The sequence below is a fragment of the Schistosoma haematobium genome, chromosome 1 (assembly GCF_000699445.3).
Source record: "Schistosoma haematobium chromosome 1, whole genome shotgun sequence".
NCBI lineage: Eukaryota > Metazoa > Platyhelminthes > Trematoda > Strigeidida > Schistosomatidae > Schistosoma > Schistosoma haematobium.
In genome coordinates this window covers 40,034,854-40,062,838 of record NC_067196.1, presented here as the reverse complement: position 1 = coordinate 40,062,838, position 27,985 = coordinate 40,034,854, and the positions used below count along the sequence as shown (strand labels likewise).

At 38.2% G+C, this 27,985-nt stretch overlaps 1 protein-coding gene across 3 annotated transcripts; it reads right to left on the bottom strand.

The window, feature by feature from the left end:
• Nucleotides 1-386: 386 nt before the first annotated feature.
• TTC27_1 (Tetratricopeptide repeat domain 27) lies at nucleotides 387-27,985 on the bottom strand (the record flags this gene model as incomplete). Of its 3 annotated transcripts, none has more annotated exons than XM_051218477.1 (20): nucleotides 387-546; nucleotides 965-1,210; nucleotides 2,156-2,242; nucleotides 2,825-3,025; nucleotides 4,234-4,312; nucleotides 4,660-4,712; nucleotides 7,767-7,865; nucleotides 9,869-9,925; nucleotides 9,977-10,153; nucleotides 16,164-16,286; nucleotides 18,191-18,289; nucleotides 18,342-18,555; nucleotides 18,594-18,700; nucleotides 18,737-18,855; nucleotides 18,893-19,048; nucleotides 19,086-19,197; nucleotides 19,237-19,465; nucleotides 19,500-19,636; nucleotides 23,732-23,774; nucleotides 27,870-27,985. In XM_051218477.1, the coding sequence occupies 20 exons, from the start codon at nucleotides 27,983-27,985 to the stop codon at nucleotides 442-444; spliced, it is 2,559 nt and encodes an 852-aa protein (XP_051074033.1). In that variant the 3' UTR covers nucleotides 387-441. The 3 variants fall into 3 exon arrangements, with proteins under 3 accessions (XP_051074033.1, XP_051074034.1, XP_051074035.1); XM_051218478.1 differs by having other exon boundaries at nucleotides 2,879-3,025; XM_051218476.1 differs by lacking the exon at nucleotides 16,164-16,286.

Genomic DNA, 27,985 nt, shown 5'->3' with positions numbered 1-27,985 from the left:
ATGGATATCTCGCCTTCACCATACGTGACGTAAGTTGGCAAAAGCCAAGCGAGCTTTTCGAATCCGTGCTGAGATTTCGTCAGACACCAATCCATTAGGGCTGATCAGACTTCCAAGATAAGTGAAGTTGTCAATACGTTCGACTACTTCACTCCCTATCCTTAATTCACGTGTTGACGCATTTAGTGTATCAGCAAGAAAATCTAATGTAGTTTTTAAACTATCACGAGGCTAACAGAAACAATATAAATGAAACCACAGGATATTAAGGGAATTTATAATTCTAGACAGACATTGCAAACAACAGAACTACATGTACAAACCCACGCAATTATGAAGTCATATACACATAGAACTTAGTAAATCAAAAGAATCACAGTTGAATTCAAACTTTTATTCATATTACGATAGTCGATAAAAAAGCATATACAATGTAAGAGTTTAGTTTAATTTTTTTTCAACATCAATTAATAATTCATTTAAATCTTTAAGTGAGGAACGAATCATATCTTGAACATCGGTGGAAAGAATAGATTCTTCAGCAATCTAGAAATAATTAAAGCAATAGACTGTAAGGATTCAATTTATAGAGATGAATTTACAAACCACAATTAAAATTGACATTAGCAGAAATAGAAATGTAACGAAATAACCACAAACAAATGTCACTATTCTAAAAGCTTTACTGTTAATGAGGTCCGGAGGTATTTTTTAATTCTAATTGAAGTAACACAGAATGAATGGCATAAAGTATGACTAAGAGCAAAACGCAGATGAACTAGGAGTTCATGAAAGTGAAGGCTTAAAAACTTGTGGAATATTATGGAAAGAAGTAAATACTTATTATGCACATATACATATTAAAGCTGTATGAATAAAATTAATTCGCAATTTATAAAACACCGGTAGGCAATAAGTCAATACTATAGACTGTATTATGTAATATAGGCTGAAAAAAGCTTACCTTCAATTTAGAAATTACAGATTTTAGGCTTATTCGAAGAGTGGCCAAGGTTGGTTGAATGAAGGTATTAAGTTGATCTTCTTCGTTAGATTTATTATCATTTTTCGATTTCGGAGGATTATTTAATAAATCAAGTAAAGCTTTTAAACCATCAATAATAGCTTCACATTTCTTTGTTGATTGTTCCCATGGTCCTTCACTCGGTTGTATACGACAACGATGAGCTGCTTGAAGACAGTGGACAGCCTAGTAATGCATTAAAAAAAGAAAATCTAATTACAATGTAAAAGTTCATTATTACTTTAGTCGTCTTACAACATGAGTGATCAGTTAAACTTAATATCGTATCAGCATATGTTTACTTAAAATACTTCATTGATAATGTCATATTTTGCTTTATTCTAGAATCCTAGGAATAAGAGAAAATACTGATAACTTATAAGAATCAAAAATAAAAATCACTAAAGGTCTAGGTAGTCACTGTGATCATTCATCTATGGCAGAAAGATTTCAGTCACTGAGAATTTTTAAAGGTTTGGGTAAATAAAAACAATGATGCTCTATAATTTTAAACTAACTATGTATGATTTTGGGATTTTCTGTCGATGATACTAACGATTGGACTCTATTGGCATATGTGCATTGTGAGTGAATTGTCTTTAAGTACAAGTTAAAGTGAAGTTGGACTGTGGACACCAGTGGTATTCAAGATGAGGGTTTCATCCCATACAGACTAGGTAGTTGGAATTTGAAACGCATAGTAAAAGATTGAAATCTGTGTGAACATTAATAGATTCATGTATATTCCAGCTGATAAGTCCCAAATAGGAAGAAAAAGATATCATGAGTTTTATCATTAGCCACAGTCCAACTTCACTATAATTAAGCCTTTGTTATGAAGTAGTATTACTACATTCTTTAGTGTGTTGTAACAAAAATCATACGAATTAATTCCTAATACAGTATCTACCATCCATTTGTGTTGTTCATAATCAACACCTTTAATTTCGCAAAGACAAATGATTTGACTCAAAAGTAAGCAACGATCTAAAAAAAGTGTCTTACATTATTACCAAACGAGTGACAGTTTGTACAATTTGGGTGGAAATTCAAATTTCGATAGTCAGCCTAAAAAATGTATATCATCATATTAAACAAGGGTAAATGTTCTAGAAAATCAATCTAACTTACACGTTGATACGTAGTATAAGTCATTTGAGGAAGTTCATCAACCAGAAGATGTGCATATTCATTCCATATAACAGCATCGTTAGGAGTCTAGTGGTTAATAAAACAATTTTTGAATAAAGAAATAACAACAGAATTTGCATGACTATGATGAAAATTGCATAAGTATTTACCATAATTTTTTGTAGTGGTGACTATAAATAAGTTTTATCGCGTCATTTGAAATTTCGAACATCGTTAATTGAATAACACCAACTCAAGGCAATTTTAGTCGAATTTTCCGACAGTCAAAGCATTTGACTTTTGGTCACCAGGTTGAAGATTCGAAAGATTCTTTACATACTTAGAGTTTGGACAACTAGGTAGTACTACTAGTTTTTATAAAACTAACACGACAGAAAGTTTATAGTTATAACATTTATGGTGAAAATAATATTTCATAACACTGCTTTTATGTAACCATCTCATTTCATTCTATTAGGGACAGTTCCCGGTATTTTCACTGTGAGAAAACTGTAGAAAATGACACAACTCTCAGAAAATCTTAAATCTCTTAATGTATTATCAAATGATTAATTAATTATCACAAGATTTACAGTAAATGGAACATGTATTATATTATCATACGCTCAAATTATACATTGAGCTAACATAACTAAGTGTGAAACTTACAGATGCTGTAACTCGACCAAACAATTCAAGCAGCCTGGTACGTAAATTACTTACAGGGTTTCCTGTAGAATCCATTTCATTTAAAACAACACCTTTAACCATAACACTAAGAACTTGTGGATTCGCATACTTTCCTTGTAAATCTAATAGGCGATGATAGGCATGCATAGTTTCATGAAATGCTTTTACATCAGCACTAATCTTTAACGAATTTAATTGGAACAAGAAATATACAATCATTATATAACAAAATTGGTAACGACACGATTATATATTCAACAAATAAGCAAGAGAAAATAGATGAAACAATGTTGTATTCAAGTCTGAAGTAGTAGCCAATTTAACATTCTTGCACAACCAGCACCAAAAACAAACAATATATACTACCCTCAACCATCCCATGCAACTGAAAAAGGTATTAGGAGTAGACTAACTGTCCCAATGGACACATATATGTACAATTAAAAGTCAAATATTTAACACGAAATTAATACGATAAGCTTTCTTTATTTTGTTTTCCATATACAATTAGGTAGTTTGTGGAATCAGTAATTCAAAGTCTCTTGGAATCAATCAATATAAACAGGTTGATACTGCATTTCGTAATATATAAGTACACGTTTCTTAAATAAATCAAACTAATTAACCGATTACAACACGAACATCATTGAAATCATTAGATGATCTAAGCTGGACAACCATTGAGAACCTATAAGCATGGGAAGGCCGTTTCGTCCCAATATATTACTACTCAGAAGTGCGCATCCGTGATCCCACACTCGGAAATCAAATTCAAGATAGCTAAGCTCGCGCACGAAGGCCTAACCGCCAGACCACTGAACTGGCAACCAACCAACTTGGATCGGTTTATGATTTCAATGAGACTCAACAATGTCCAAAACCCCATAATGAAAATTATCATGTGCGCACTAGTAATCAGCTTCGAGGGGGAGTCCCAGTGAGAAGCCGTGAACAATCGAGCTAAATCATGTCGGGTGTGAGCAGTTAACCACCAAAGACAATGGAAGATGGTCGTGTATTGATTGAAGTTAGACATTAACACCGCTGGATGCTAAGTCGACGGTCTAAAGATCAAAATTTCGCGCGTGAGAAGGAAGATTCTGGGTTCAGTCTTCATGTAATGGGTCACGGACGCGCAGTGCTGAGGAACCCCATATTGGGACGAAACGGCCGTCCAGTGCATCCGGATTATCATTGGTGATCCAAGTTAGATTGGTTCATGATTTAAATGAAATTCAACAATCTCTACAACCCCATACTGAAAATACTCAAATAGTTGAATCTATTTAATGAAAGCAATTATTAAATACTAAGATTTATCAGTAAAGGTTGAAAAGTAGTATAAAACAACAATAAATATAATTAGAACCGAAAATCAATAAACTCACCAACAGAATATTTTCCCAAATGCGCCAGTTTTCGTAACTATATTTACAAGCTTCTTTCATTAGTTTTAATGCTATATTCCTATGAAGAAATGCAAAAATGTTGTAATCAATATATGCGTAGTTTGTGAAATGGGTGGTATTCATTAACAAGCTTCAAAAGCGCACGACACATTACAGGACATAAAATGTTACTCATTCTACAAGGAACTCTTTAATAGTTTTTTTATTATGTAACAGAAACGATTACATATACAATCAAACCTTTATACAGGATACATGACTAGAAATGATATTAGAAGTGATGTTACATTTTGTAATGAAATCAGAAAACACAGAAACCATAAAACTGAATACTATACCAAATTTACACAGGGCGCTTTAATAGTCGAGGAGTATAATGAACATTATCTAAAACGTAAGACGTACTTTTTTCCTTGAATCAGGACAGCAGTCGCACAATTATTCCAGGCTTCAAAATTCTGAAATCACAAAAGCAACACTTGTCAACAACTATTCACAAGTAAAATGCAAGTTTTTATCAACTATTTTAACAAAAAGATAGCGTTATTATTACCTGAACTACGCCGATTTCTAGTGTTTATTTTCTGAATCAAAGTAATCAAACGTAATTTGTGTTGCCCTTTACGTACAAACACTTTGATACACTACAAAAACACATCCAAAATTTTATCTGATAGTGGCCAGTTTTGAAACTATATTATTATTATTATTATTATTATTATTATTATTATTATTATTTGAACACATAGATAGTGGTACAAGGAGGTATCAACTACATATGAGCCACATGAATCTCATATGATTTGTGCGAGAGCGGTGATACTGCCCAGGTGCTCAAACCGAAGAAGGTGGTTTTCTTAGAAGACCACATCCGGAACCTTCAACCTAAAGATCTGACCCACAAGGCAGTGGAGCAACGTCAGGAGATGCAGTCCCATGGTAGCCGCTGACCAACGATTGGTTCATACACTATTTGTTCCCTCAGGATACTGGAGCCCATGTGCACCATTGGTTTGGAATCAGGGTTTCCCAACTCCCCTAGGCGGACCCCACGTGTCCACCAAACCAGTTAAAGCGTCGGAGTTTCGCTTCTCACTCTCACAATTTCGTGAAAAAACAACCCGGCCACGAGAAGGCAGTGATCAGGACTTCCCTGGCAGAGCTTATATACGCGTGGCCATGTGAGAGCATTTCGGCCGTATCAGGGCATTTGAGGGGTTCGGGTCGCTGGATAACTACACGGTGTTTACGGTAAGATAGGAATCTAAAGTTCGTCAACATTCAAATAACACTCCTAACTGGTTAACGATAAGGTCATATATAATAATGAACTTTAAATGTTAACAATACAACTGGAGCATTCCAGAAACGAAATTCCTCATCCCATCTCTCTAAAGTCAAGATGCTACTATGTCACTATAATGGTATGGCTTTTGGTCATAAAAACGGAAACTAAAATTAATGCAAGTGATAGTTTCTTCATTTCCCTACCACTCTGAAGCATATTCACCTTGATTCATGTTAGCGTTGACGTTCAACTCCGCCTGTAATTTCATTTTAAGAACTATGCAGCCAAGTTAAATGAGAGAGTTCAAAAGAAATATCTCTCGAGTTAATCATCCTTCATTTGTCTTCAGTGGCTCAATGGGCCACTTCTGTTCTTTGAAATATTATTTGTTGTTAATAACTGACGACCACCTAATTTAACAAGGCTAGTTCATGCTGTTCTACTAAAGTCTTTACTTCTGAATTTTTTAAGTTGTGAAATTCTCCTTAATCTTCAAAGCTGACTAATCTCATTAAATGTGTACTGACTTCGCACATGGCTGGAAACACGAGGCATATACACTTTATCAGGTTACCGGAAAACCATGTGATGACGAGTAGTTGACGAACGTGACTCTCATAAATGGTTTGTCGTCTGTTCAGTGGTATATAAACACAAGGTCCGAGACATAAAACAGTGGAACTCAAAGCAGCATGAATATACTGTTTTTGTGCTCGGCCATTCTATTGCTAGCTCTCTCCACCAAATCATTTGAAAGAGAGTGTAAAAAATATCGTTTCCCTCCATGTAAGTAATCTCAAATCGCCTTACAGCATTTTGACTGTGTGATTCATACTTTTATATTTCTTAGTAATTAAAGAACATGCTTTCACTTACTGGTTGTTGTTTAGCTCAACAGAAATGCTCTTGATCACATAATGATGTGATATTTTGGTTGCTTGCTTTCAGATAAATGTAGGACAGTGTGTGAATATTGCGGGAAAGATGACGATTGCGAAGATGAGTACAAATGTGACCGTGGGCAATGTCACGGGCGACACTTTGGTGAACCGTGTGGAGAGAAAACGCCGTGTTGTAGGGGCTTGAGATGTAATGGAGGAATATGTAATGAAACCTATTTTGCACCATTATTCTGCGCATAATTTCTCAACCTGATCTTTACCCAAACAATCGAATAAATCATTATCTTGGCATTCTCGTCTTTTCTTACTATCAGTGAAAGAACAAAGTATTTGTGAGAGTGAACTCTCCTCGCTCTCGGTCGTACCAGGGCATTTGGGAGCGGTTTTGAAACAATAGCAATAAAGTTAGATAATAGATACGTCAATTAAATGTATGTCAATCTTAGTGAGTGGTAACCCCTCTATCGATAATTAAAACAATTACTGTTTAAACAAGAAACGTGCTTTCCGATTAGTAAATCATACCATCCGGGTTGAATATTTTGTGCCTAAGTATTTGGTATTATAAGCGAAGATGGATAGTGGCTAACAATGTTATCCAGAACGCGCGTTCGGTCTTATTTAGGACCCTTCAGCTGGACATACCTGGATTCCGGTGTTGATGCCTTGGGGTGAACATCATCATGTTTATTATATTTACTACAAAGACCATTATATAAATAGCCTAAGCAAATTTCTAGATATGAAGCATCGATTTGATGGTTAGAATACTCGAGTTTCAACCAAGTTCGAAAAGAACTCCATTCAAAGTAATCGAGTAGTGTCGCTAGACTTTACACAATAAATTTGAACCAGACTAACGTACACAGACAAAATTACAAGATAAAATGTAATTTGTAGCAGTGACACACAAAAGCTAACTGATTACAGAGGTATATTCCCATAAAATCTTTTCATGTTAAATTGAAATTTAATTTCAATCACGCAACATTGTTAAAAGTATTTATTAACGGACATATCTTAATCTAATAATCATAACAGTATCTAGTTTCCCGCTTTATTTAAGACCGAGTTGATGTATGCGAAATATCATTATTTTAAAAAGGATACTGAGAAATTAAATGTATTTAGTGAATACGATAAGCAAAAATGTTTGAGTTATTGTAGAGAAAATAGAACTGCATAAATCGTAAATGAATAATCTTCACATATATACGATTAATTTTAGTTAATTGAGGTAAGTAACTACTAGGTCAGTTGATGGCCTTAAATAAATTGTATAATACACAATATCCGATGAATTAGAAATATGTAGAACTTACATCTGGATCTAAACGAACACATGAACGAAAAGCATTTTCAGCTTTTACAAAATCCTTGGCTTGAAGACAACAACATCCAAACGTAAACCATACATTAACCTATGAAAATTCGTATGATAAATTAGACTATTAGGTTATATTTAGGTAATTCAATTAGTAATATGATTTCATCAAAAATATCCAGATTAGTAGAGAAAATAATATTGATAAAAGGAAACATTTTTCAAACTGGCAGTGGTGAACTAGTTTCCTTCCCTAAGTATGTCTATAACAAAGATATGCAAGCGAAATTGCTGAAAATTTGTTTATTTGAATAATCTTTTTTCTCCAGTTTGTTGGGGATGCTAGATCTTCAGAGATCACTTGGTAAATGCCTTGTTTTTGTAATTTAACTTGAATTCAATTTGAATTTCTCATTTTCGCGCCAAAAGCGACCACTTTTACCTCCCGTTTGTACTCCACATTTGAGAAGACTTTAAACGTCATTGGTTCGTCTCCCCTTTTACTACACTATTTTACGACGTTTTACAAGGACATTTTTGTACTGTATATATACGCATCAGTCGCGTGCTTGTTTGTTCGTGCATCGAGCTGCTTGTGGAATATGCATTTTCTTCAGCTGAATCTGACCTTCGCCCTCTAGTAATTAGGGTTGGGGCGAAGTGAATAGTTTGTGTTGTTGACTTTTGTTCTTTACACCGGTTAGGGTGATATCGTAATCACTCCAAACGTAACACAGTTAAACCTCGATAAACGATTAGGACTGGGTTTAGACTGAACCTACTGTAGTTACTATCAATAACAGCTGCGATGATTCTGATACCTAAAGAATCTACGTGAACTCAAACAAACAATTGATGCACAAATATTTTCAACAGCGAAGAAAAAAACTTGATATTTAAGGATTACATAACGAAAGTAAGTAACCTCGTATATGTGGTAACAAAAGCATGATCTTGAGACTGAGAATATAGGCAAACTAAAAGTGACAAAGCCCTACCAGGAAAGAGCAAAGGTCATGTGAAAATTTGAATTCAGAATAAAGTCTTTGCGGATATCGTTATAAATAGGAACTCAACATTCACTAACAGAAACTGGATAGTCGTGTGGCCTCTCTAGGATGGGGATCATAGTGGAAACTACAAAGGGGTAAAATGCAAAACCGACTGTTCAGTGATTTATTACTTAGTATAAGTAATTTGATCTACTCATAAACTGTTAGTAGTTTAGTACATATTTAAGTAATTTGTTGTTCAATAAAACTGACAATTTGGCTAGTACGATAAGCATATGCAGTAGAATGATCTTCCTTGTGAACTGTTTTTTTAGTTGATTCCGTCTTGACTGTCAAAAACACATATGTTCCAATCAAAATTACTATGTTTGCAATAATAGTCATTAATTACCAAAAATTCAAAATCCTGCGTCATTTCATATAAACAGAAATGCAGTCTGGAAGATGGATATGGAAGAGAAACTTAAAATACAGAGACTTAATAAAAACCAACTTTGTAAAAACAAAGCAAATTCTTTAGAGGAAAAGGGTATTAAGTGAGAAGAATTCAGTGTCTATCGAATTTCGAGAAATATTAATGTAAAATAAGTATGAACTCGTAGAGATACATTGACAGATTATCGTAAGAGTTAAGCAACCAGATACTAAAGGTAAAGTTAACATTAAAATTTTGATTAAGGACATGAAACGATCTAGGCTGGACAACCATTGAGAACCTATAAGCATGGGAAGGCCGTTTCGTCCCAATATATTACTACTCAGAAGTGCGCATCCGTGATCCCACATTCGGAAACCAAATTCAAGATAGCTAAGCTCGCGCACGAAGGCCTAACCACCAAACCATTGAACTGGCAACCAATTATGGTAGATCAGTTCATGATTTCAATGAGGTTCAAGAATCCTCACAACCTCTTAGTGATAATTAAAATTTTGAATAGTTTGAACAAGTAGTTGACCATACATCAAAGCAAGTCAATACATTTGAATTTTTACCACAAATAACTACGAGCATTTAATTTACGATAATTCATTCTAATAAAATGAGTTAGTAAACAAATAAAAAATGATAGGTTTATAATGAACTCACTTGCATAGTGTTAATTTCTAGTGATTTTTGAAAACATTCAATTGCCTTTTGATAGTCCTACATAAGTTAATGAAATTAATTTGATAGTATGGAAAATTCCAAACAAACTTTATCTGTGTACATATATGTAACAGCTAGGCTGCGCATTGCTCGAGCCGACTTACAACCGGATACTTCCCAAGCCTTTAAATAATGTTGTCGATCATTTGTCACATCGCCAAGAGAACAATATAATTCAGCAGATTCATCTCCAGAATTTAGACGAGAAAGAATCACTTCTTCTGCCTGATTATGTTAACAAAATACATAATGAGCAAATAATAAGTAAAATGTTTCATGAAATTACAATTAAATGGAACAAAATGTGGATAAAACTTCACTACGACAAAAACTGACGTTTTCACTATAGAAACATTAAACAATAAGTGAACAATTTTTTAAGTACTATACATGAATGGATTCATCAAAACTATATTCGAATACAATGAAATATTTTTACATTCCCAATTCATGAAAGAAATTGTTACATATAATGATACTGTGGCAGTAATTGAAATGTTAACCTCAAAATAATTATTCTACTCAACCATAAATAACAACAAATTATATCACTTATACTTATTAAATTAATGACAACAATCAAGTGTATAGTTTGAAGTAAAAACTATCATTGGAATTCCAAAAGATCAATTGTTTTACTATAATTACTGCGGAATGAATTTATTTCACTCTCAAATGATTTCTATATGAAGTATTATAATATTCTTAATGTTCATACATAAATACTGACAAAGTTATACAAAGTGACTATTTATATTTAGTCCATTCAGTTGCACTAGTTTTAAAACTGAAAACCCTGATAAATTATAGTTCCCAAATGCCTCAGTATGGCTGAGGGTGGGGATTTCGAGTATAAAAGTCGAAAATTTAAAAGAATGAAAATGGGAAGATGACAATTGTTAGATGAAATAGATGAAATATTAGAAGCGATCAGGAAACAAAACTTTCCGTAAACACGCAAAATGAAGACAAATCACAAAAAATGGCGAGTCGTAACCATCAGAACATGGGCGAACAAGTTCATTACTTCTGAACCCCCGAGCAAAAAGTTTAGAACGCAGCGCGACAAGAACTTACAGACAAATAGAACAAAGCAAGTGATCTGGTAACCTAGCTAATATTTTTCTCAGTATAATTTGATCATCAAATATAGAGTGCTGAATTTGCTAAAGAGATTGAAAATCAGAAGGGAACAAATGATCTACATTACACTATGATAAATGTACAAGTAGTTTACCCCCCAATACCCTTGTACAGCTGATAGTGGTGAGTTGGCCCTCACTCTCGAAATGCGCTCACATGGCCACGTGAATAACAACTGCCAAGAGAGTCCTACCCACCGCCTTTTCGCGGGAGGGGGGCGTCTTTTTCACGAAATCGAGAGAACGAAAAGCGAATGTACGGCGACTTAACCGGGTTGGTGGATACGGAGGACACACCTAGGGGGGTTGGAAAACCGACTCCAAACCAATGGTGAACATGGGCTCCAGGATCCTAAAGAAACAAATGGCGTATGAACTAATTGTTGGTCACCGGTTACCATGGGACTGCGACTCCTTACGTTGTCCTACTGCCTTGTGGATTAGACCTGTAGGTCAAAGGCTCGGAGCGTGGCCCTCTAAGAAAACCATCTACTTTGGTACTTGGGTACCCGGGCAGCATCCCATCCCTCGCACAAATCGAATGATTTATGTGGCGCATATCTATTTATTGCATCCCTGCACCAATGTTTATGTGTTTAAATAAAAAAAAATAATATGATAGATCATAAGAGATTATGTATTTATTCATACTCCTGACACTGAGCTACAAGGCTGAAAAGAGTGTCTTACAGATCTCTTCAGCATTCATGACCGGAAATAAAAAAGGACAAAGTGATGTTAAATAGTTTAAGTCTTATAGCAACCGTAATTTTTGTTTAGTCTGTTCATTTCGTTTACAACCAACGAATATGAATATGAGAAGGGTTTTTGTGGATATTGCAGTAATTTCAATAGTTGAGATCATGAGTCAATTAAAGCGTTTAACCACTAGACCACTGAGCCGGCGCTCTCGCGCGAGAGGCTGATAGGTCCTGGGTCCGAATCTCGCGGAGCGGATCGTGGATGAACGCCGCTGAGGAGTCCCACAATAAGATGAAACGACCGTCCAGTGCTCCCAGGTTTTCCATGGTTGTCTAGCTAAAACTGACTCAACCATTGAAAGAATACGTATATATATATATATATATATATATATATATATATATATATATATATCGAAGATCCTAATATACAGGTGCACTATTTGTTTACCGATACAGAAAATCTCAAATTAACCTACTTCATGAGCAAAACGCATATAGTTTGGGAAGTCAATTTTGGAAGGAAAACGTTATTTTGGACTATATGTACATTTAAATAATACATAAACGCAATATTCTACTATGGAGTGATGATATTGTTAAACACTTTTAACTGAGCTTTATTTTTGATGACTGAATGAGCTCACGTTTTAAAATATTCCACAAAGTAGAAATCACGAAAAGCTGCAGTCAGAATACTTTGAATTCATTTGTGTTCATTTCAGTATTAAATTACCATTCATTCTCCATGTAGTCTGCTGTAAACTACTAATGCTAATGTTTCTGAAACAAAACACAGTCATTAGTAAAATAATGGTAGATTTGTGATATCCCAATGAGTAGTGACACGAACTGCTACTCATTTGGATATAAAAAAAATACCAATCTTTTAACACTAACATTCAACACAGTAAGCAATTTATCTGAAATTATCAAGTCCGACGTTGGTATCGATATCTTAAGACACAGTCACTACTTGTGTTATGAGATCCCGACCGAAGATGCTACCTTGACGCGGTGGTCGGGCTTGCCTATCGTGATGACCCAGCCGAGCTATATTGGCTGGAACATATGTTCCTGTATGTTCTACCATGCCAGGCAGGTCGATTGGAGAACGGTAAGACTAAAAGCAACAACTCAAGGTCTGAGGCCGAAGTCGTACTGCTGACTGTAGAGGGATGTGACAGCAGTAAGGTGTTTCCCTCAGACAACCAGCAACTACAGCGATGCTGCCTTCCCACAAGGAGGGGTGGGGTTAGAAAAGATCGACCCTCAAAATGTCACACCTCACCTTACCTCACGGATTCCCGTCTCCGGCGGTAAGGCCCTTTGAAGAACAGAGCTAACACATTAAAGACCTTCCACGAAAAGGCCGTGCGCGACCGGCCTCAAGCAGTTGTCCCTTGGGCTCTGCGATCATGCTCCCAGGTCGTCAAGACCAACACTAATCCTATTTCCTTTTCAGGTTCCTCAAGAAATACCCTTCCACGGTGTGGGCAGCCGGGAGGTGACATCAGCCCTCATACCCGTAACAGCACACGAGACCAAGTTGGTCACATACAAATCCTTCCTACACCTCCTAATACCTCTCTTATCTCCATGACTAACCCTCCTCACGTCTCTTTGTCACCTCGCACCGCTAGGGCAAACGATTCGAGTACGCGGAACGTTATTCCTGGTCTCCTGAAACCACGCTCTAAACTACACGTAGGAGCTTTCAACGTCCGAACACTGTGCCAAATAGGACAACAGGCTTCCTTAGCTAGGACTTTAGAATCCCGCGCCATCGATGTGTGCTGCATCTCCGAAACGCGTATACAGGATCCGAGTAGCGTCATTCATTTGACCTCACCATGCCAAGATAAAGAACCAACTCGATTCATACTTCGTGTATCTGGAAGCCCTGATTCTGCTTCTCGTGGCCTCGCCGGCGTAGGTTTAGCATTGAGTCCTAGGGCAGAACTAGCTCTCTTAGACTGGATCCCAGTAGACAGTCGTTTGTGCGCTGTCCGACTAAACGGAACAGTAAAGACTCGGAAAGATAGGGACACTCGTCGTTGCCTCTTCGTCGTTTCTGCCTATTCTCCCACTGACTGCAGCTCGGATGACGTAAAAGATGAGTTTTACAGAAAGCTCTCCGACCTTCTCCGAAAAGCTAGGCGCTCGGATGTAGTAATGGTGGCCGGTGACTTTAATGCTCAAGTAGGTAAACTAAGCGATAGAGAAAGACACCTAGGTGGATCTTATAGCATCGTGGCTCAAAGAACAGATAATGGCGACCGTCTGTTGCAGCTATGCTCAGATAACCGCCTATCCCTTGCAAATACTAACTTTAAGCATAAGTAAAAACACCTTTGAACATGGCGACCCCCTAATTCGTCCCAACGTTGGACCCAAATAGATCACATCGCTATCAGCCACCGATGGAGGGGCTCGATAGAAGACTGTCGCTCATTCTGGAGCACATGCTTAGATTCAAATCATGCTCTAGTGCGAGCGCGTATTTGCTTGCGTCTTACTGGACGTAGGAAAGACGCTGCAAGGAAACCTCTTAGGAGCCTACTTAATGATAGTCAAGCTAAGAGTATATTTCAGGAAGAACTAGGAAAACAGTAGGCAGCCATGTATGTGATGCCCACCCCGATGCAGCATGGAATGATATCCGAAAAGCTGTGGAAACAGCAGTGATATCTGCTAGTAAGGTAAACCAGAAGGTTAGGGAGCAACACTGGATCTCAACAGCATCTATCGAACTGATAGATGCTCGGAAACTCATTCCACCTGGCTCTGAACATAATGAAGAGCGGAGTCAGCTTAAGCACAAGCTGAAAAGAAGCCTACGCAATGATCGCGATTATTTCTCGACCTTAAGGCGGCATTTGACTCTGTTGATCGTAAGGTTCTATGGCAGTGTTTGCCACTGAAAGGAGTACCAAAGAAGTACATTAACCTTATAAAGGCTCTCTACTCGAACACAACTGGTAGAGTGAGAGCTTATGGCGAACTGTCATCAAAATTGGTTACCTCAAGTGGTGTTCGTCAGGGCTGCCCATTCTCCCCATTCTTGTTCAACTTTGTGGTCAACGTACTTTTAGAGATAACACTCTCCTCATCTAAATTTCCAGGGGTTGAACTTCTACCGGGAGGTTCACTTGTTGACTTAGAATATGCTGATGACATAGTTTTATTTGGCGAAGACGCAGACAAAATGCAGAGTCTTCTGACCACTCTAAGTAACAATGCAAGCATGTTCGGGATGCGATTCTCTCCCTCGAAATGCAAAATGTTACTTCAGGATTGGGTTACATCGACACCCGAACTAGTGATAGGGAGTGAAGTAGTTGAGTGTGTCGATCGCTTCACTTATCTTGGAAGTCTCATCAGCCCTTGTGGTCTGGTGTGTGACGAAATCTCAGCACGGATACAGAAGGCTTGACTAGCTTTTGCCAACTTGCGTCATTTATGGCGTAGGCGAGATATCCGTCTATCAACCAAAGAACGTGTTTACTGCGCAGCAGTTCGTTCCATCCTACTTTATGGCAGTGAAACATGGCCGGTAAGAGTAGAGGATATTCGTAGGTTACTAGTATTCGATCATAGGTGTCTTCGAAACATTGCTCGTATATCATGGGACCATCGAGTAAGTAACACAGTTGTTAGGAAACGGGTACTAGGTAAGGATGGCAAATCAATTGATGAAGTAGTGAAACTTCATCAGTTGAGATGGCTGGGACACGTGTTACGTATGCCCAACGACCGACTGCCTTGACGTGCTATGTTCAGTGGTATAGGAGTAGGTTGGAAGAAAGCTAGGGGCGGCCAGACTAAAACATGGCACAAGTCCATAAAGTCACTGACAAGTGGTCTGAGTCATGTCGGTAGGTGTAGACTACCTGGTTGGGGACCGCGAGATGATAGCAACCGATGGTTAGAGACCCTGAACGACATGGCTCAAAATCGTTTGCAATGGCGCAGGTGCATCCACTCTTTGTGTTCTCCCAAATTCTAATCTTCTGAATTCTTCATGTCCCTTTTTTCCTCTTTCCAAATTTATTTCACTGTATTATACTCCTTGAATAACAACTCCAAACCCTAATTTTCCCGATTACTGCTTATACTCTTGCTACCTCTACTACTACGGGATTTGAATCGACCACTGCATCTCTATGCTAATGTGGTGTGGCAACTCGAACTGATGTACGTACGTACGAAGTTCTACGTTGTGACTGACTGACTGTGTGATGAGATAATTTAAAGTCACTGATTGTGATAACCGACCGAGTTATAACATAGAATATACACAAAGGTAGTGATCTTATCCAATATATAGTATCATCTTAAAAAGCGGATAAGTAATACACAGAAGCCTTCAGTGAAAAAAATAGAACATACTTTTTCTCTCTTATTTAGGTGGATATAGCATTCGATTATTTCAGACCACTTGTCCCATAACAGAAAAATGTCCAGAGCACTTTTGTAACATCCTATTTTCATAAGTAGTCGACCTTGCTCAACCTGGGTGAAAAGAGAAATTTAATTAAGGGATTAAGGAATATCCCACATCCTAATAACTGCTACTAGTTTGTTTGGCCGGGTTGAACAATCAGTTGAGTGGAACTCGTCACTTTACATCGACTTCATTGATTATGAAAAAGCATTCTACAGTGTGGATAGGAGGACTTCATGGAAACTTTTTTGACACTATGTTGTATCTGAGAAAATCTTCAATATCATCAGGGATTCATACTACGGACTACACTGCAAATACAACACAGAGAATACCAATCCAATCACACTTGATGGAGAAACTCTGGAAGAGGTGGAAACTTTCACGTACCTGGACAGCATCATCCATGAACAAGGAGAATCAGATACAGATGTGAAGGCGAGGATTGGTAAGGCAAGGACAGCATTCCTACGGCTGAACAAGATATGGAACTCAAAACGACTGTCAACCAATATCAAAGTCAGAATTCTCAATAAGAACATCAAGACAGTGAAACTTGGATAACTACTACACTCATCATCAAAAGTGTACAAGTATTTATAAACGATTGTCTACTCAAGATACACAAATTCTGTTGGTCAGATACTATCATCAACAACCTACTATGAGAGAGAACAAACCAGCTTTCATCTGAAGAGGAAATTAGGAAAAGACGTTGAGAGAGGATAGGACATACATTGCGGAAATCAAACTAAATCACGAGGTAAGCGCTATTTCGGAATCCTGAAAGGAAACGGGAAAGAAGAACAAAAAACACACTGCACCGAGAATTGGAAGCAGATATTAAAAGGACTAGTAGCAACTGGAAAGGATTGCCAGGACAGAGTTGGATGGAGAATGATGATGGGCAGTCTATGCTCCTCTACGAGGAGTAACAGACGTAAGTAGGTAAGTACTAGTTCATTCAAAATGTAGTAGATACATAGACCAATAACATAATAATATAACTTGTTATAAAGTGATTCGTTAAAAACAAACAAATTGGGCTTTTCTACAATTTTGTAAATCATTTCATGAACGAACAGTTTGAAAAACTCAATATGAAGCCTTAAACTTCCGTTTTGTAAGAATTTCATACCTCAGGAAGTGTTTGAATCTCAAGCCATCATGATAAAGTCACATCATTTTTTATGAATCATAATTTAATGAATTTGGCATATATGAAAAACAATTATAGTTCAACTACAACTTCTCTTTCATCTAAAGTCAAAGTAACTCAGCAATTCCAAAAAACGACTACGCAAAAAGTATTAAACTACCATCAAATAATTTTCGATGTCGTGTCTAAGTATTGGTTTCAAGATATTTGAACAACCCAACTTAATTAATCAGTACGACAATTTTTGTCCTAAGTAATGGGATATGTAAAGGCTAATTACGAAAAAGACAAGCGACTGGACATAACATTTACGCAAAATGATCAAAGTAGTTATATAACATAAATCTTGAAAATAAAGTCTCTCAACATCTTGAAAAATCATATCTCGCCGTTTTGTAGTACAAAATGCAATCATAAAATAAATAGTGTGTAGTAAATGTACCCTAGCATGACTGCAGAGCGGAGACAGCTAATAATATTAAAAGAGATTGTAAATACTTTTAAGCTAAAAAATCGTTTGCAGCCACGTTGATAAAAGCATGTCTAAGACAAACTACGTACTAGCTAAAATATCATATGCCGTATACAAATAAAAACATAAGCGTGATAGTGTTAATATTACTTACTTCAACAATCATTACAGTTTAGCCCATACATCCTTTCAGTCAAGCATAAAAATTTAGTTAATTATTGTCGTAACTCGTTAAATAAAAACAATTTAAAACTTTTGAGATTGATTCCTATAAATCTATACAAGCTGCCTTTGTATGCGTGAAAAAAATTTAAATGAAGTAGATACAGCTAAGTGCTTACTTGGAGAGTCCAAATAGACGGCATTCTGGAAAGAAAGAAGCTACTGGGAGATCTCTTAGAAAACGATGGGCTAGTTCTTTTAAACTGACAGCTTAACTCCTAAAATAAGTAAATCAAAACATTCTGGTCGAATATACAATGGAATTCTTACCTCTAACTGAGATAATGCACGCTCAGTTTTTCTAACAGAATTATGTTCCAGTAAACTTCTTCTAAACAACGTTTCTGTCGCAATAGGCCAAGAAGAACTACTTTTGATTTCATTTTCAGAATCCGGGTAAACAGCCCGGATAACTGTATTGATGTAAGCTAAACACTGCTGTTCTGTTAAATCATCTCGTGGATAGTGACGACGATGAAGTTCACTAGCCAGATTTACATACAAGTTATAAAACCACCTTACCACAATAATAAAATGAAAGACTGCTCAGTATTAGAGAGAATACTTTGTTCCCCCATTGTACTAAATACCACACTGTTGAGAAGTACATCGTCACTAAGAGGAATTATCTTAAGAAAATATATAATAATGTAAAATACAATTACCTGTGGCAATGGGGAGTTACCTGAAGTTTTGTTGTCTTTACTTTCAACTACTCTGTTAACTTTAACTGTGAGATTTGCTACCTCCTTTTCCTGGAATCTGGTACATTTACCTAGGACACCTGTTGATTTTGTGAAATATATGAGTGATACGTTTACCACAAAATTTTACGTCAATATTTAAATACTGAGCACATCTTGAAGCGAATGTTTTCGAAGCCTCATATTCATAATAAAAAGCACTCAGATATGATGATAACATCAAGTATTGAATTACGTCCTCAGTAGTGTGGGTTGAATCAACGCATTCCTCACCTAGTAAGTGACCTCATTAGATATCCAAATTACGTACACACGTCGATAATATCTTGGAATTCACTTTTTAGTTTGGGTGACCTTTCATCACCAATCAGGTATTGATGTAAATAAATGCATTTTAAATAATTCAAATGATACAGGAATGACTGAAATAAAAACATGGTTGGAGAAGACACCTAACATACAAGAGTTTGAGAAACCGTGCACATTGTCCTGCACAACCGCTTACACAACCAAAGCAAAGTAAGTGACTTAGTAAGTTTGAAAGGATATTCGCCTTCACAGCACAGATCTTCCAATGCCAACTGGCAACATCCATCAAGCTCATAAGACTCGTCAACCGATCCGCCGATAAAATTTACAGCAACAAAATAGGACATGGCATGGTCGATCACTTGTAAGACGGAAACAGATCTGGATGCAAAGTTCAAATAATATGGGAGCATACCGTTCCAACAAATTATTGACTAGTGCATCGTCATCCAACTCTGACAAGGGGACATCTGAAAATATTTTCTTGATTTCAGAAACACAATCATTGTGAAGATAATATGTTTCGTTGTTCTCAGCCATAGATTTGGTTATCTAAGTCGAAAATTTAAAAGAATGAAAATGGGAAGATGACAATTGTTAGATGAAATAGATGAAATATTAGAAGCGATCAGGAAACAAAACTTTCCGTAAACACGCAAAATGAAGACAAATCACAAAAAATGGCGAGTCGTAACCATCAGAACATGGGCGAACAAGTTCATTACTTCTGAACCCCCGAGCAAAAAGTTTAGAACGCAGCGCGACAAGAACTTACAGACAAATAGAACAAAGCAAGTGATCTGGTAACCTAGCTAATATTTTTCTCAGTATAATTTGATCATCAAATATAGAGTGCTGAATTTGCTAAAGAGATTGAAAATCAGAAGGGAACAAATGATCTACATTACACTATGATAAATGTACAAGTAGTTTACCCCCCAATACCCTTGTACAGCTGATAGTGGTGAGTCGGCCCTCACTCTCGAAATGCGCTCACATGGCCACGTGAATAACAACTGCCAAGAGAGTCCTACCCACCGCCTTTTCGCGGGAGGGGGACGTCTTTTTCACGAAATCGAGAGAACGAAAAGCGAATAGGACGCATTTAAAAATTTATACTTAGAAGTTACCGCACCCCACATCCCTTGGACTATACCAAGGGGGCCGAGAAACTTTCCACCACGGTTCAGTAAGGAAGTCCGCATCCTTCTCCGTAAGAGAAGAAAAATGTGTGATAGATTTAGGTTAGTGGGGACTGATGGGACAAAATCTCAGTTTCGAAAAGCTCGGAATACCTGTGCCTCGACCCTCCGTAAGTCTAGAAAGTTGTACGAAGAAAAAAATTGTTAAGGAATCCATGGAATGTCCTAAACGCTTGTATTCCTATATAAACCAAAGGACAAAAAGGAGGGGAAATATTCCTGCACTATGGAGAGACAGTACTACCGCATCATTAGTGGAAGATGACTTTGGTAAGGCTCAAGTGTTCCCAAACTACTTCAGCAATGTAAATACCATAGACGCATCCTTCCCGTCAGCGCATAGAAATCCCCCCACACATACACTAGATAGCGTGACAATCAAAGAACTCGATGTCTTCGGTCTGCTAAAGAAGCTTGACATAGGTAAATCCATGGGGCCCGATGAATTGCATCCTAGGCTACTAAAGGAATTATCTAACTTCGTTGCGAACCCTTTAAGTATATACTTTAATCTATCCATAACCCGGGGTCTTTTACCAAAAGACTAGAAGAACGCCATAGTAAGTCTTGTCTTCAAAACAGGTACGAAACATAAACCTGAGAGTTACTGACCCGTTAGCCTAACTAGTGTGGTTGTTAAAATATTAGAAAAGAAAAAGCAGTTTAATTACCTCAATGAAAACCGGATCCTCTCGGAGAAGCAGCACGGTTTCAGAATAGGTTATTCTTGTCTCACTAACTTATTAGTCGCTCGTGAAAGCTGGTGCGCTCTTAAGGACCAAAAGTTACCTGCAGACGTAGCCTACATTGATTTCGGCAAAGCTTTTGACAAAGTTCCGCATAACCTGCAGTTATAGAAGCTAAGAAATGTCGGAATTGGAGGCATTCTATTGATGTGTATAAAACACTTCCTAGTTGGGCGCCAACAAAGAGCACAGGTAAACTCAAAGTTATCTAGCTGGGAAACTGTGCTTAATGGAGTGCCCCAGGGTACAGTTTTGGGGTCAGTGCTATCCTCTTGTATGTAAATGACCTTCATTGTCTCCTATCATCATCATCAGTCTTGCTATATGCTGACGATGTCAAGATATGGAGAACGATACGATGTAAGAGTGATAGCTTAGAACTTCAAAATGACCTGAAGAAGTTATCTGAATGGTCTCAAACATGGCAGTTGCCGATAAATACTTCCAAGTGTGTTGTGATGCATATCGGTCATCAAGGTACAGGTACATACACGATGAATAACACTGAGCTACCTATTTTCGAGACACATAATGACTTAGGAGTCATCGTTAGCCAAGACTTAAAAACTACTACACACTGCCGTGCGATAGCCGCCAAATGTTTTAGAACCTTATGGTCAATACGTAGGGCTTTTAGTCATGTCGGCGCTAAAACGTTGTTGACTTTGTATATAGTGTTTGTACATCCTAAACTTGAGTACTGTATACAAGCGGCTAGCCCTTGCTTAAAAAACGACAGTGAGCTTTTGGAAAAGGTTCAGAGAACAGCAACTAAGCTGATTCCCGGAATAGCGAAGCTTCCGTATGATGCTCGACTGACCATAATTATAGGCAGTTCATCATTTGTGTGTGGGTTGTGATACTGCCCAGGTGCATAGACCGAAGGTGGTTATCTTAGGGGGCCATACCCCGAGCCTTTGACCTAAAAGTCTAGCCCACAAGGCAGTGGAGCATCGTGAGGAGATGCAGTCCCATGGTAGCCGGTGACCAAGGAATTGGTTCATACGCCATTTGTTCCCGAAGGATACTGGAGCCCATGTGCACCATTGGTTTGGGATCCGGTTAAAGCGCCGGACATTCGTTTTCGTCCTCTCATTTTCGTAAAGAACACCCCCGCCACGAGAAGGCAGTGAGTAGGACTTCCCTGGCAGAGGCTGTATACGCGTGGCCGTATGATAGTATTTCGAGAGGGAGGGCGAACCCACCCCGCTCTCGGCCATACCAGGGCATTTGGGGGCTCGACTGACCAAGCTAAACCTATTCCCGTTGTCATATCGTAGAACTAGAGGCGACTTGATTACAGTTTTCAAATTGCTTAGTGATAAATTTTCACCTGATATGCCCTCATTTTTCTTGTCTTCCAAAACAGAAAATTTACAAGGACACTCCAAAATGTTCACAAGCCCAGAACAAATTACTTGTCAGCTGACTATCGACTTTCCCATAGAATCATCAACGAGTGGAATTCATTACCTCAACACGTGGTTGAGGCTCCATCCGTCCACACTTTCAAAAGAAAGTTGGATCAACTGAGAGACCACTATTGCCAAGACTAACACAGGCCATCAAACATGTCCTTTCCAAACTGAAACTGTCCAGGGATTTAACCGGGTTGGTGAATACGGAGGACACACCTAGGGGAGTTGGAAAACCGACTCCAAACCAATGGTGAACATGGGCTCCAGGATCCTAAAGAAACAAATGGCGTATGAACTAATTGTTGGTCACCGGTTACCATGGGACTGCGACTCCTTACGTTGTCCTACTGCCTTGTGGATTAGACCTGTAGGTCAAAGGCTCGGAGCGTGGCCCTCTAAGAAAACCATCTACTTTGGTACTTGGGTACCCGGGCAGCATCCCATCCCTCGCACAAATCGAATGATTTATGTGGCGCATATCTATTTATTACATCCCTGCACCAATGTGTTTATATAAGTAAATACCAGTAGTTTATGAGTAAATTTCCAAATGAATATGTTTCATCCAGTGAAAATATGCCTCAAGAATCTATGCAAGACATATCAATACTATGAAGCTAATAGTTCATTTTTATGAATCAGCAAACTGCATAAATGTTTATCCAATAATGAGCACAAGTACTTGGTGAACATTAAACTGAGAAGTCATCATTTCTTTACAGATCGAAGGATAAGTAAGTCAGACAAAAACGATGGTGAACATATCGACAATGAAATAGTGAGTACACATAAACAATGGCAGTCAAACAGAAACACACATTACAGAACCGTCGTATGAATCTTGATACTATCAGCCTGGTATGGACTAGATTATCACGCAGTGGAAGCCAATATAAGTTTTCTTTTCAAAAGCTGGCCAAATATTTGAAAGAGTTTCTTTTTAAATGTGGGGAGAGCCGAGAAAACAAACACTACTTAGAAGCAACCATTACAAATACATGGTCAGTCAGTAAGCCAGAATACGCGGAACCAACAGCTTCAAAACCAAAATCTCAATAATATCGACAGCAGAAACTTGGCTATTTCCAATAGATATCAGACTACATTTGATTTTTCATTGCCATCGTGAAGAATGGAATCAACAGCGAAGTTCTTCGAAGTGTCATTTAAGTGGTGAAACACCCTTGAATAACCTGAAGAAACAGCTAGTAATCCACTAGCAATATAAAGCGCTTTATTTTGATACAGAATATGGCTACTAGAAGAAGAAGAGCACGTTACCTTATGTTTCGGACATAATTGAATTTGACCCTCAGTCCAATAGCTACTCCCTCAAGGACGAGGATTATCACGTGGACTTCTGTCTGGGTAAGGGATTACATAGAAGTAGGGTGGTCATTATTTTCTTTATACACTTGAAGGAAGCACAAAATGATAAGATAATTTCATGACTCATTTTATATCTGAAAAATCGACATTTTCAGTCTTCAGTAATAAGGATAGTAGGTTGGTGAACCTGTGTTAATCCTGACAGATTGCCTTCCAGTGAAGCCCCAGTTTCTCCTTGAAAATATTCACTGATGGGGCTGATACCACTTGTTCGAGTAAGGCGTTCCAATGATTGACTACTCGATGAGAAAAACGGGACCCCACTTTAAGTTTACTAGATCGTGGTTTATGAACCTTCTTGCTATGACCGCGGAGATTATTAGTGCTGGAGGGAGCAAAAAGGTAAGACATATTGTAGCGGTAAATAAATCCCCAAAATAAATAGCACTAAGTTTTCGACATTGGATGCTGACCATATGTTTTAGTGGACTCACCTAGCTGAAGGCGCTCGGTCATGCATCCGCACCAGATCACGTGTGGTAACGCCGTGCTCAACATCAACCGCAATCGCTAGCCAGATTAGATCAGAGAATTCCGATATATTGGTCATCGCCAAATATACTCTTCCGATCTCCTCGACTCTGTCTTTTGATTTCTCTGGGTGGGAACGAAATATATTAGGTGTTACTGGTAGAAGCGTTGTCAAACACTGAATACCTGTGACATCATCAATATTAACACCCAAATCACAATTAAAGATACAAAATGCCTGTATAATGTCACCTCGTGTTCTACGATACGACAAGGGGAAAAGATTTAGGCGTTTTAAACGCTCATCGTAAGGGAGTTTAGAAAGATTCTTCGCTAATTTTGTTCCCACATGCTAGACACGCTCAAGGGAGTTAGTATTCTTTACCAGACATGGGCTAGCCACTTGAATACAGTACTCTAAGTGTGGTCTTACATAGGTGGGATATAAAATTCGAAACATTTCCTCGTCAAAAGACTTGAACGCTCGGCGAAGTGACCATAACGCACGAAAACCTTAGACAGCAGCTGCTCTGCGATGCGTAGTTGTTTTTAAGTCATGACTGATTGCTACTCCTAAATCTTTATTCTCTTGAACTCATGGAAGAGGTTTACCATCAATAGTATAATGGTAACTATTACCGTGACCGATGTGCATTAGCACACTCTTCCTATCGTTGATTTCTAACCTCTAACCTCGAGCCCATCTAACTAAATCGTCCAAGTCAGCTTGAAGATCCAGATAATCAACCCCACTTTTTATTGTTCTCCAGATTTTTACGTCATCCTCAAACAATAATGTCGACGACCTAAGCAACAACGGTAACTCATTTACGTAGAGAAGGAAGAGCAGAGGGCCTAAGATGGTGCCTTGGGGTACACCACTTTTGACTGGCTCCCAGTCGGACGGCGTTCCGTTGACCCTCACTCTCTGTTTGCGGTCACATAAGAAGTTTCCTATCCACTCATGTACAGTACCTATTATTCCGAAGCTCGTGAGCTTCTGCATAAGACCTAAGTGTGAAACCCTGTTAAATGCTTTGCTAAAGTCTATGAATATCACATCGACAGACAGGCCTTTATCTAAGGCTGCTGTTCAATCCTCTCTCGCAATAAGTAAGTTAGTCAAGCATGAACGCTTGTTACGAAATCCGTGTTGCTCAGGAGCTAACAGATTGTGTAAATCTATGTGGCTTAGCAACCTAACCCGAATTATCTTTTCGAGTAACTTAACGACTATGCTAGTTAGACTGACAGGCCGGTAGTTAGATACTATCTGTCACTGACCGTCCTTAAATATAGGACTGACTATAGTGTCCTTCCAGTCTCTAGGGAGTTGAGCGAGTGAAAGGGACACGTTGAAGAGTGTCGCAAGCGGTTTTGAAATAATGTCCGCAAGAGATGACAGCAACCGTGGATGTAACCCGTCAGGGCCCGGTATCTTACCAGGTTTGAGGTTATTTATCAACGGGAGGACAGTTTCCTCAGTCACCTGTACAGATTCAGTGGTTGGTATCTCGGTGTGAGTGGGACAAGTATTTGTTACAATAAACGTAGAGCAGACTTCGCTAAAATAGTTTGAAAAAGTCTTAGCTTTTGCCCGATCTGATTCAGCTAGTAATTCTGAATTTTCGTGTAACAGTAACGGGGTAATACCATCACTACGTTTCATTTGCCGTTTAACATACGAAAACAATCGTTTCGGACAAGTACGGCTATCATATACTAACTGTCGTTCGTAAGGAGTACGGGATTTCGCTATGGTTTTCTTACAGATATTACGGAATTTTCGGTATTCACGCTTAAATGATGCATGACCTGTCAACAAGAAATGTTTCCTACGCTTTAACAGCCTCCGGATTTCTTCATTAATCCATGGAGGGTAGTGTGATAGCTTACGTGCTGACCATGGGATAAACGGCGACGTTACGGACTTGACTGTAGCCTTAAACTTATTCCATTCATCTTCGATCGATCCATCCGCGTCGACCGACCAATCAGTCAAACCTGGAAGCAGTGGATGGCCGTTTCATCCTGTTGTGGGACTCTTCAGCAGTTCTCATTCACTATCCCACCCGCGGGGTTCGAACCCAGGGCCTTCAGTCTCGCGCGCGAACGCTTAACCTACCGAACCACTGAGCCAGGTGAGGGTTAACTTCACATTATCTCAGGCTATGCAATGTCCTAGTGGGGTCCCCCAGGACTCAGTACTACGACCTCTTCTCTTCTTGATTTATACAAATGATCTTCCACAACATGTATCGTCTGACATTACTTTTTGCTGGTGACGTGAAACTTTGGAGAGAGAGATACCCAACCAAGAGGATATACAGGCACTTTAGGAGGATCTGATTCAACTTCAAAGTTGGGCTGACGATAACGGAATTACCTTTAAAACTTCAGCGTACAGAGCAGTCCATCTGCGACATGTCTCAGACTACAGTTACAACATAAGAAACTCCTCTCTAGTGGTATCCCGAGTCGAAAAAGATTTAGGAGTCCTGATACCCTACTAGTTGAAGTCCTACGTTGTGACAACAACGCCTTTCTAGCAAACCGTGCACTGGTAACACTGAAGCGCATTTTTGACCAGTTTGACGGAAGAACTTTCCACGTAATCTTCAACAGTTTTATTCCTCCCCATTTAGGGTACGGAAACACAATATTTCCTCCCTAACTCTAAAAGGATAAGGTCACTCTGGAGCGTATCCAACGGCGAGCCACGAAATCAGTTTTGGGACTGAAATTCAAACCTTATGAAGAGCGCCTTTAATCACTTAACATTTACCCACTAGAGTATAGGCGTCTTAGAGGTGACCTAATGGCTTACAGTATCCTTAACACTTCTAGACATCCCTTTAAACATATACTTAAGCTTAATCCCAATACAAACCTAAGGGGCAGAACCCAGAAATTGGAGATAAAACATAGCAGAACGGACTGTAGACACAACTTATACTGCTTAAGAGTTGTCAGTTGCTGGAATTCACTGCCGACTGAACTAGTCCAAGCGACTTCCCAGGAGTCCTTCACGAAGAAACTTGATCTATTCTTAAGGACTAAAGATAACATCTTATTATGATTTTCCAATTTCTTTTGTTTCCTATATTATCGTTAATAAACCTAAGTTCCTTCCTGGAGGTATTGGTGATCCACTGCTACTAAACACGGAAGCCCGTTAAGCGAAACCTTCTTCCATTACGTCCACAACCATTTGAACCATTTGAAAATTTTACAAAAATCCGACAATCATGTGATCTTTAGTTTCGTGATTACCAGGTTATATAAAAAGATTCGTCAGGATACGTCAACTTTATCATTTGTCAACAAATTCTTCTAATTCTCCATTTTCTATTGATTCGCAATTTTATCTTAATTCCTTTACATTGGTAGTGTACATTTTCTCATTCTTATTTATTTGAAAATGTTTGAAGTGAGCCTCCTTCAGATGTTCCTGGATTCCGGCATAAAATATGGAGATACGTGTGCATTTTTACATGTCAACTGGGATGTAAATTCTGGTCAGCAGAGTTCAATTTCATCTAGCTATCATCAAGCATACTTTTGTGGTAAACCCTTAGATATGCGAAATTCAGTATTGGAAAATCTTTCAAATTCACCTGCACTTGTTTGAGTTAGAAACCAAGCAATTGGATATGGTATCTTTTCACGGTGCAT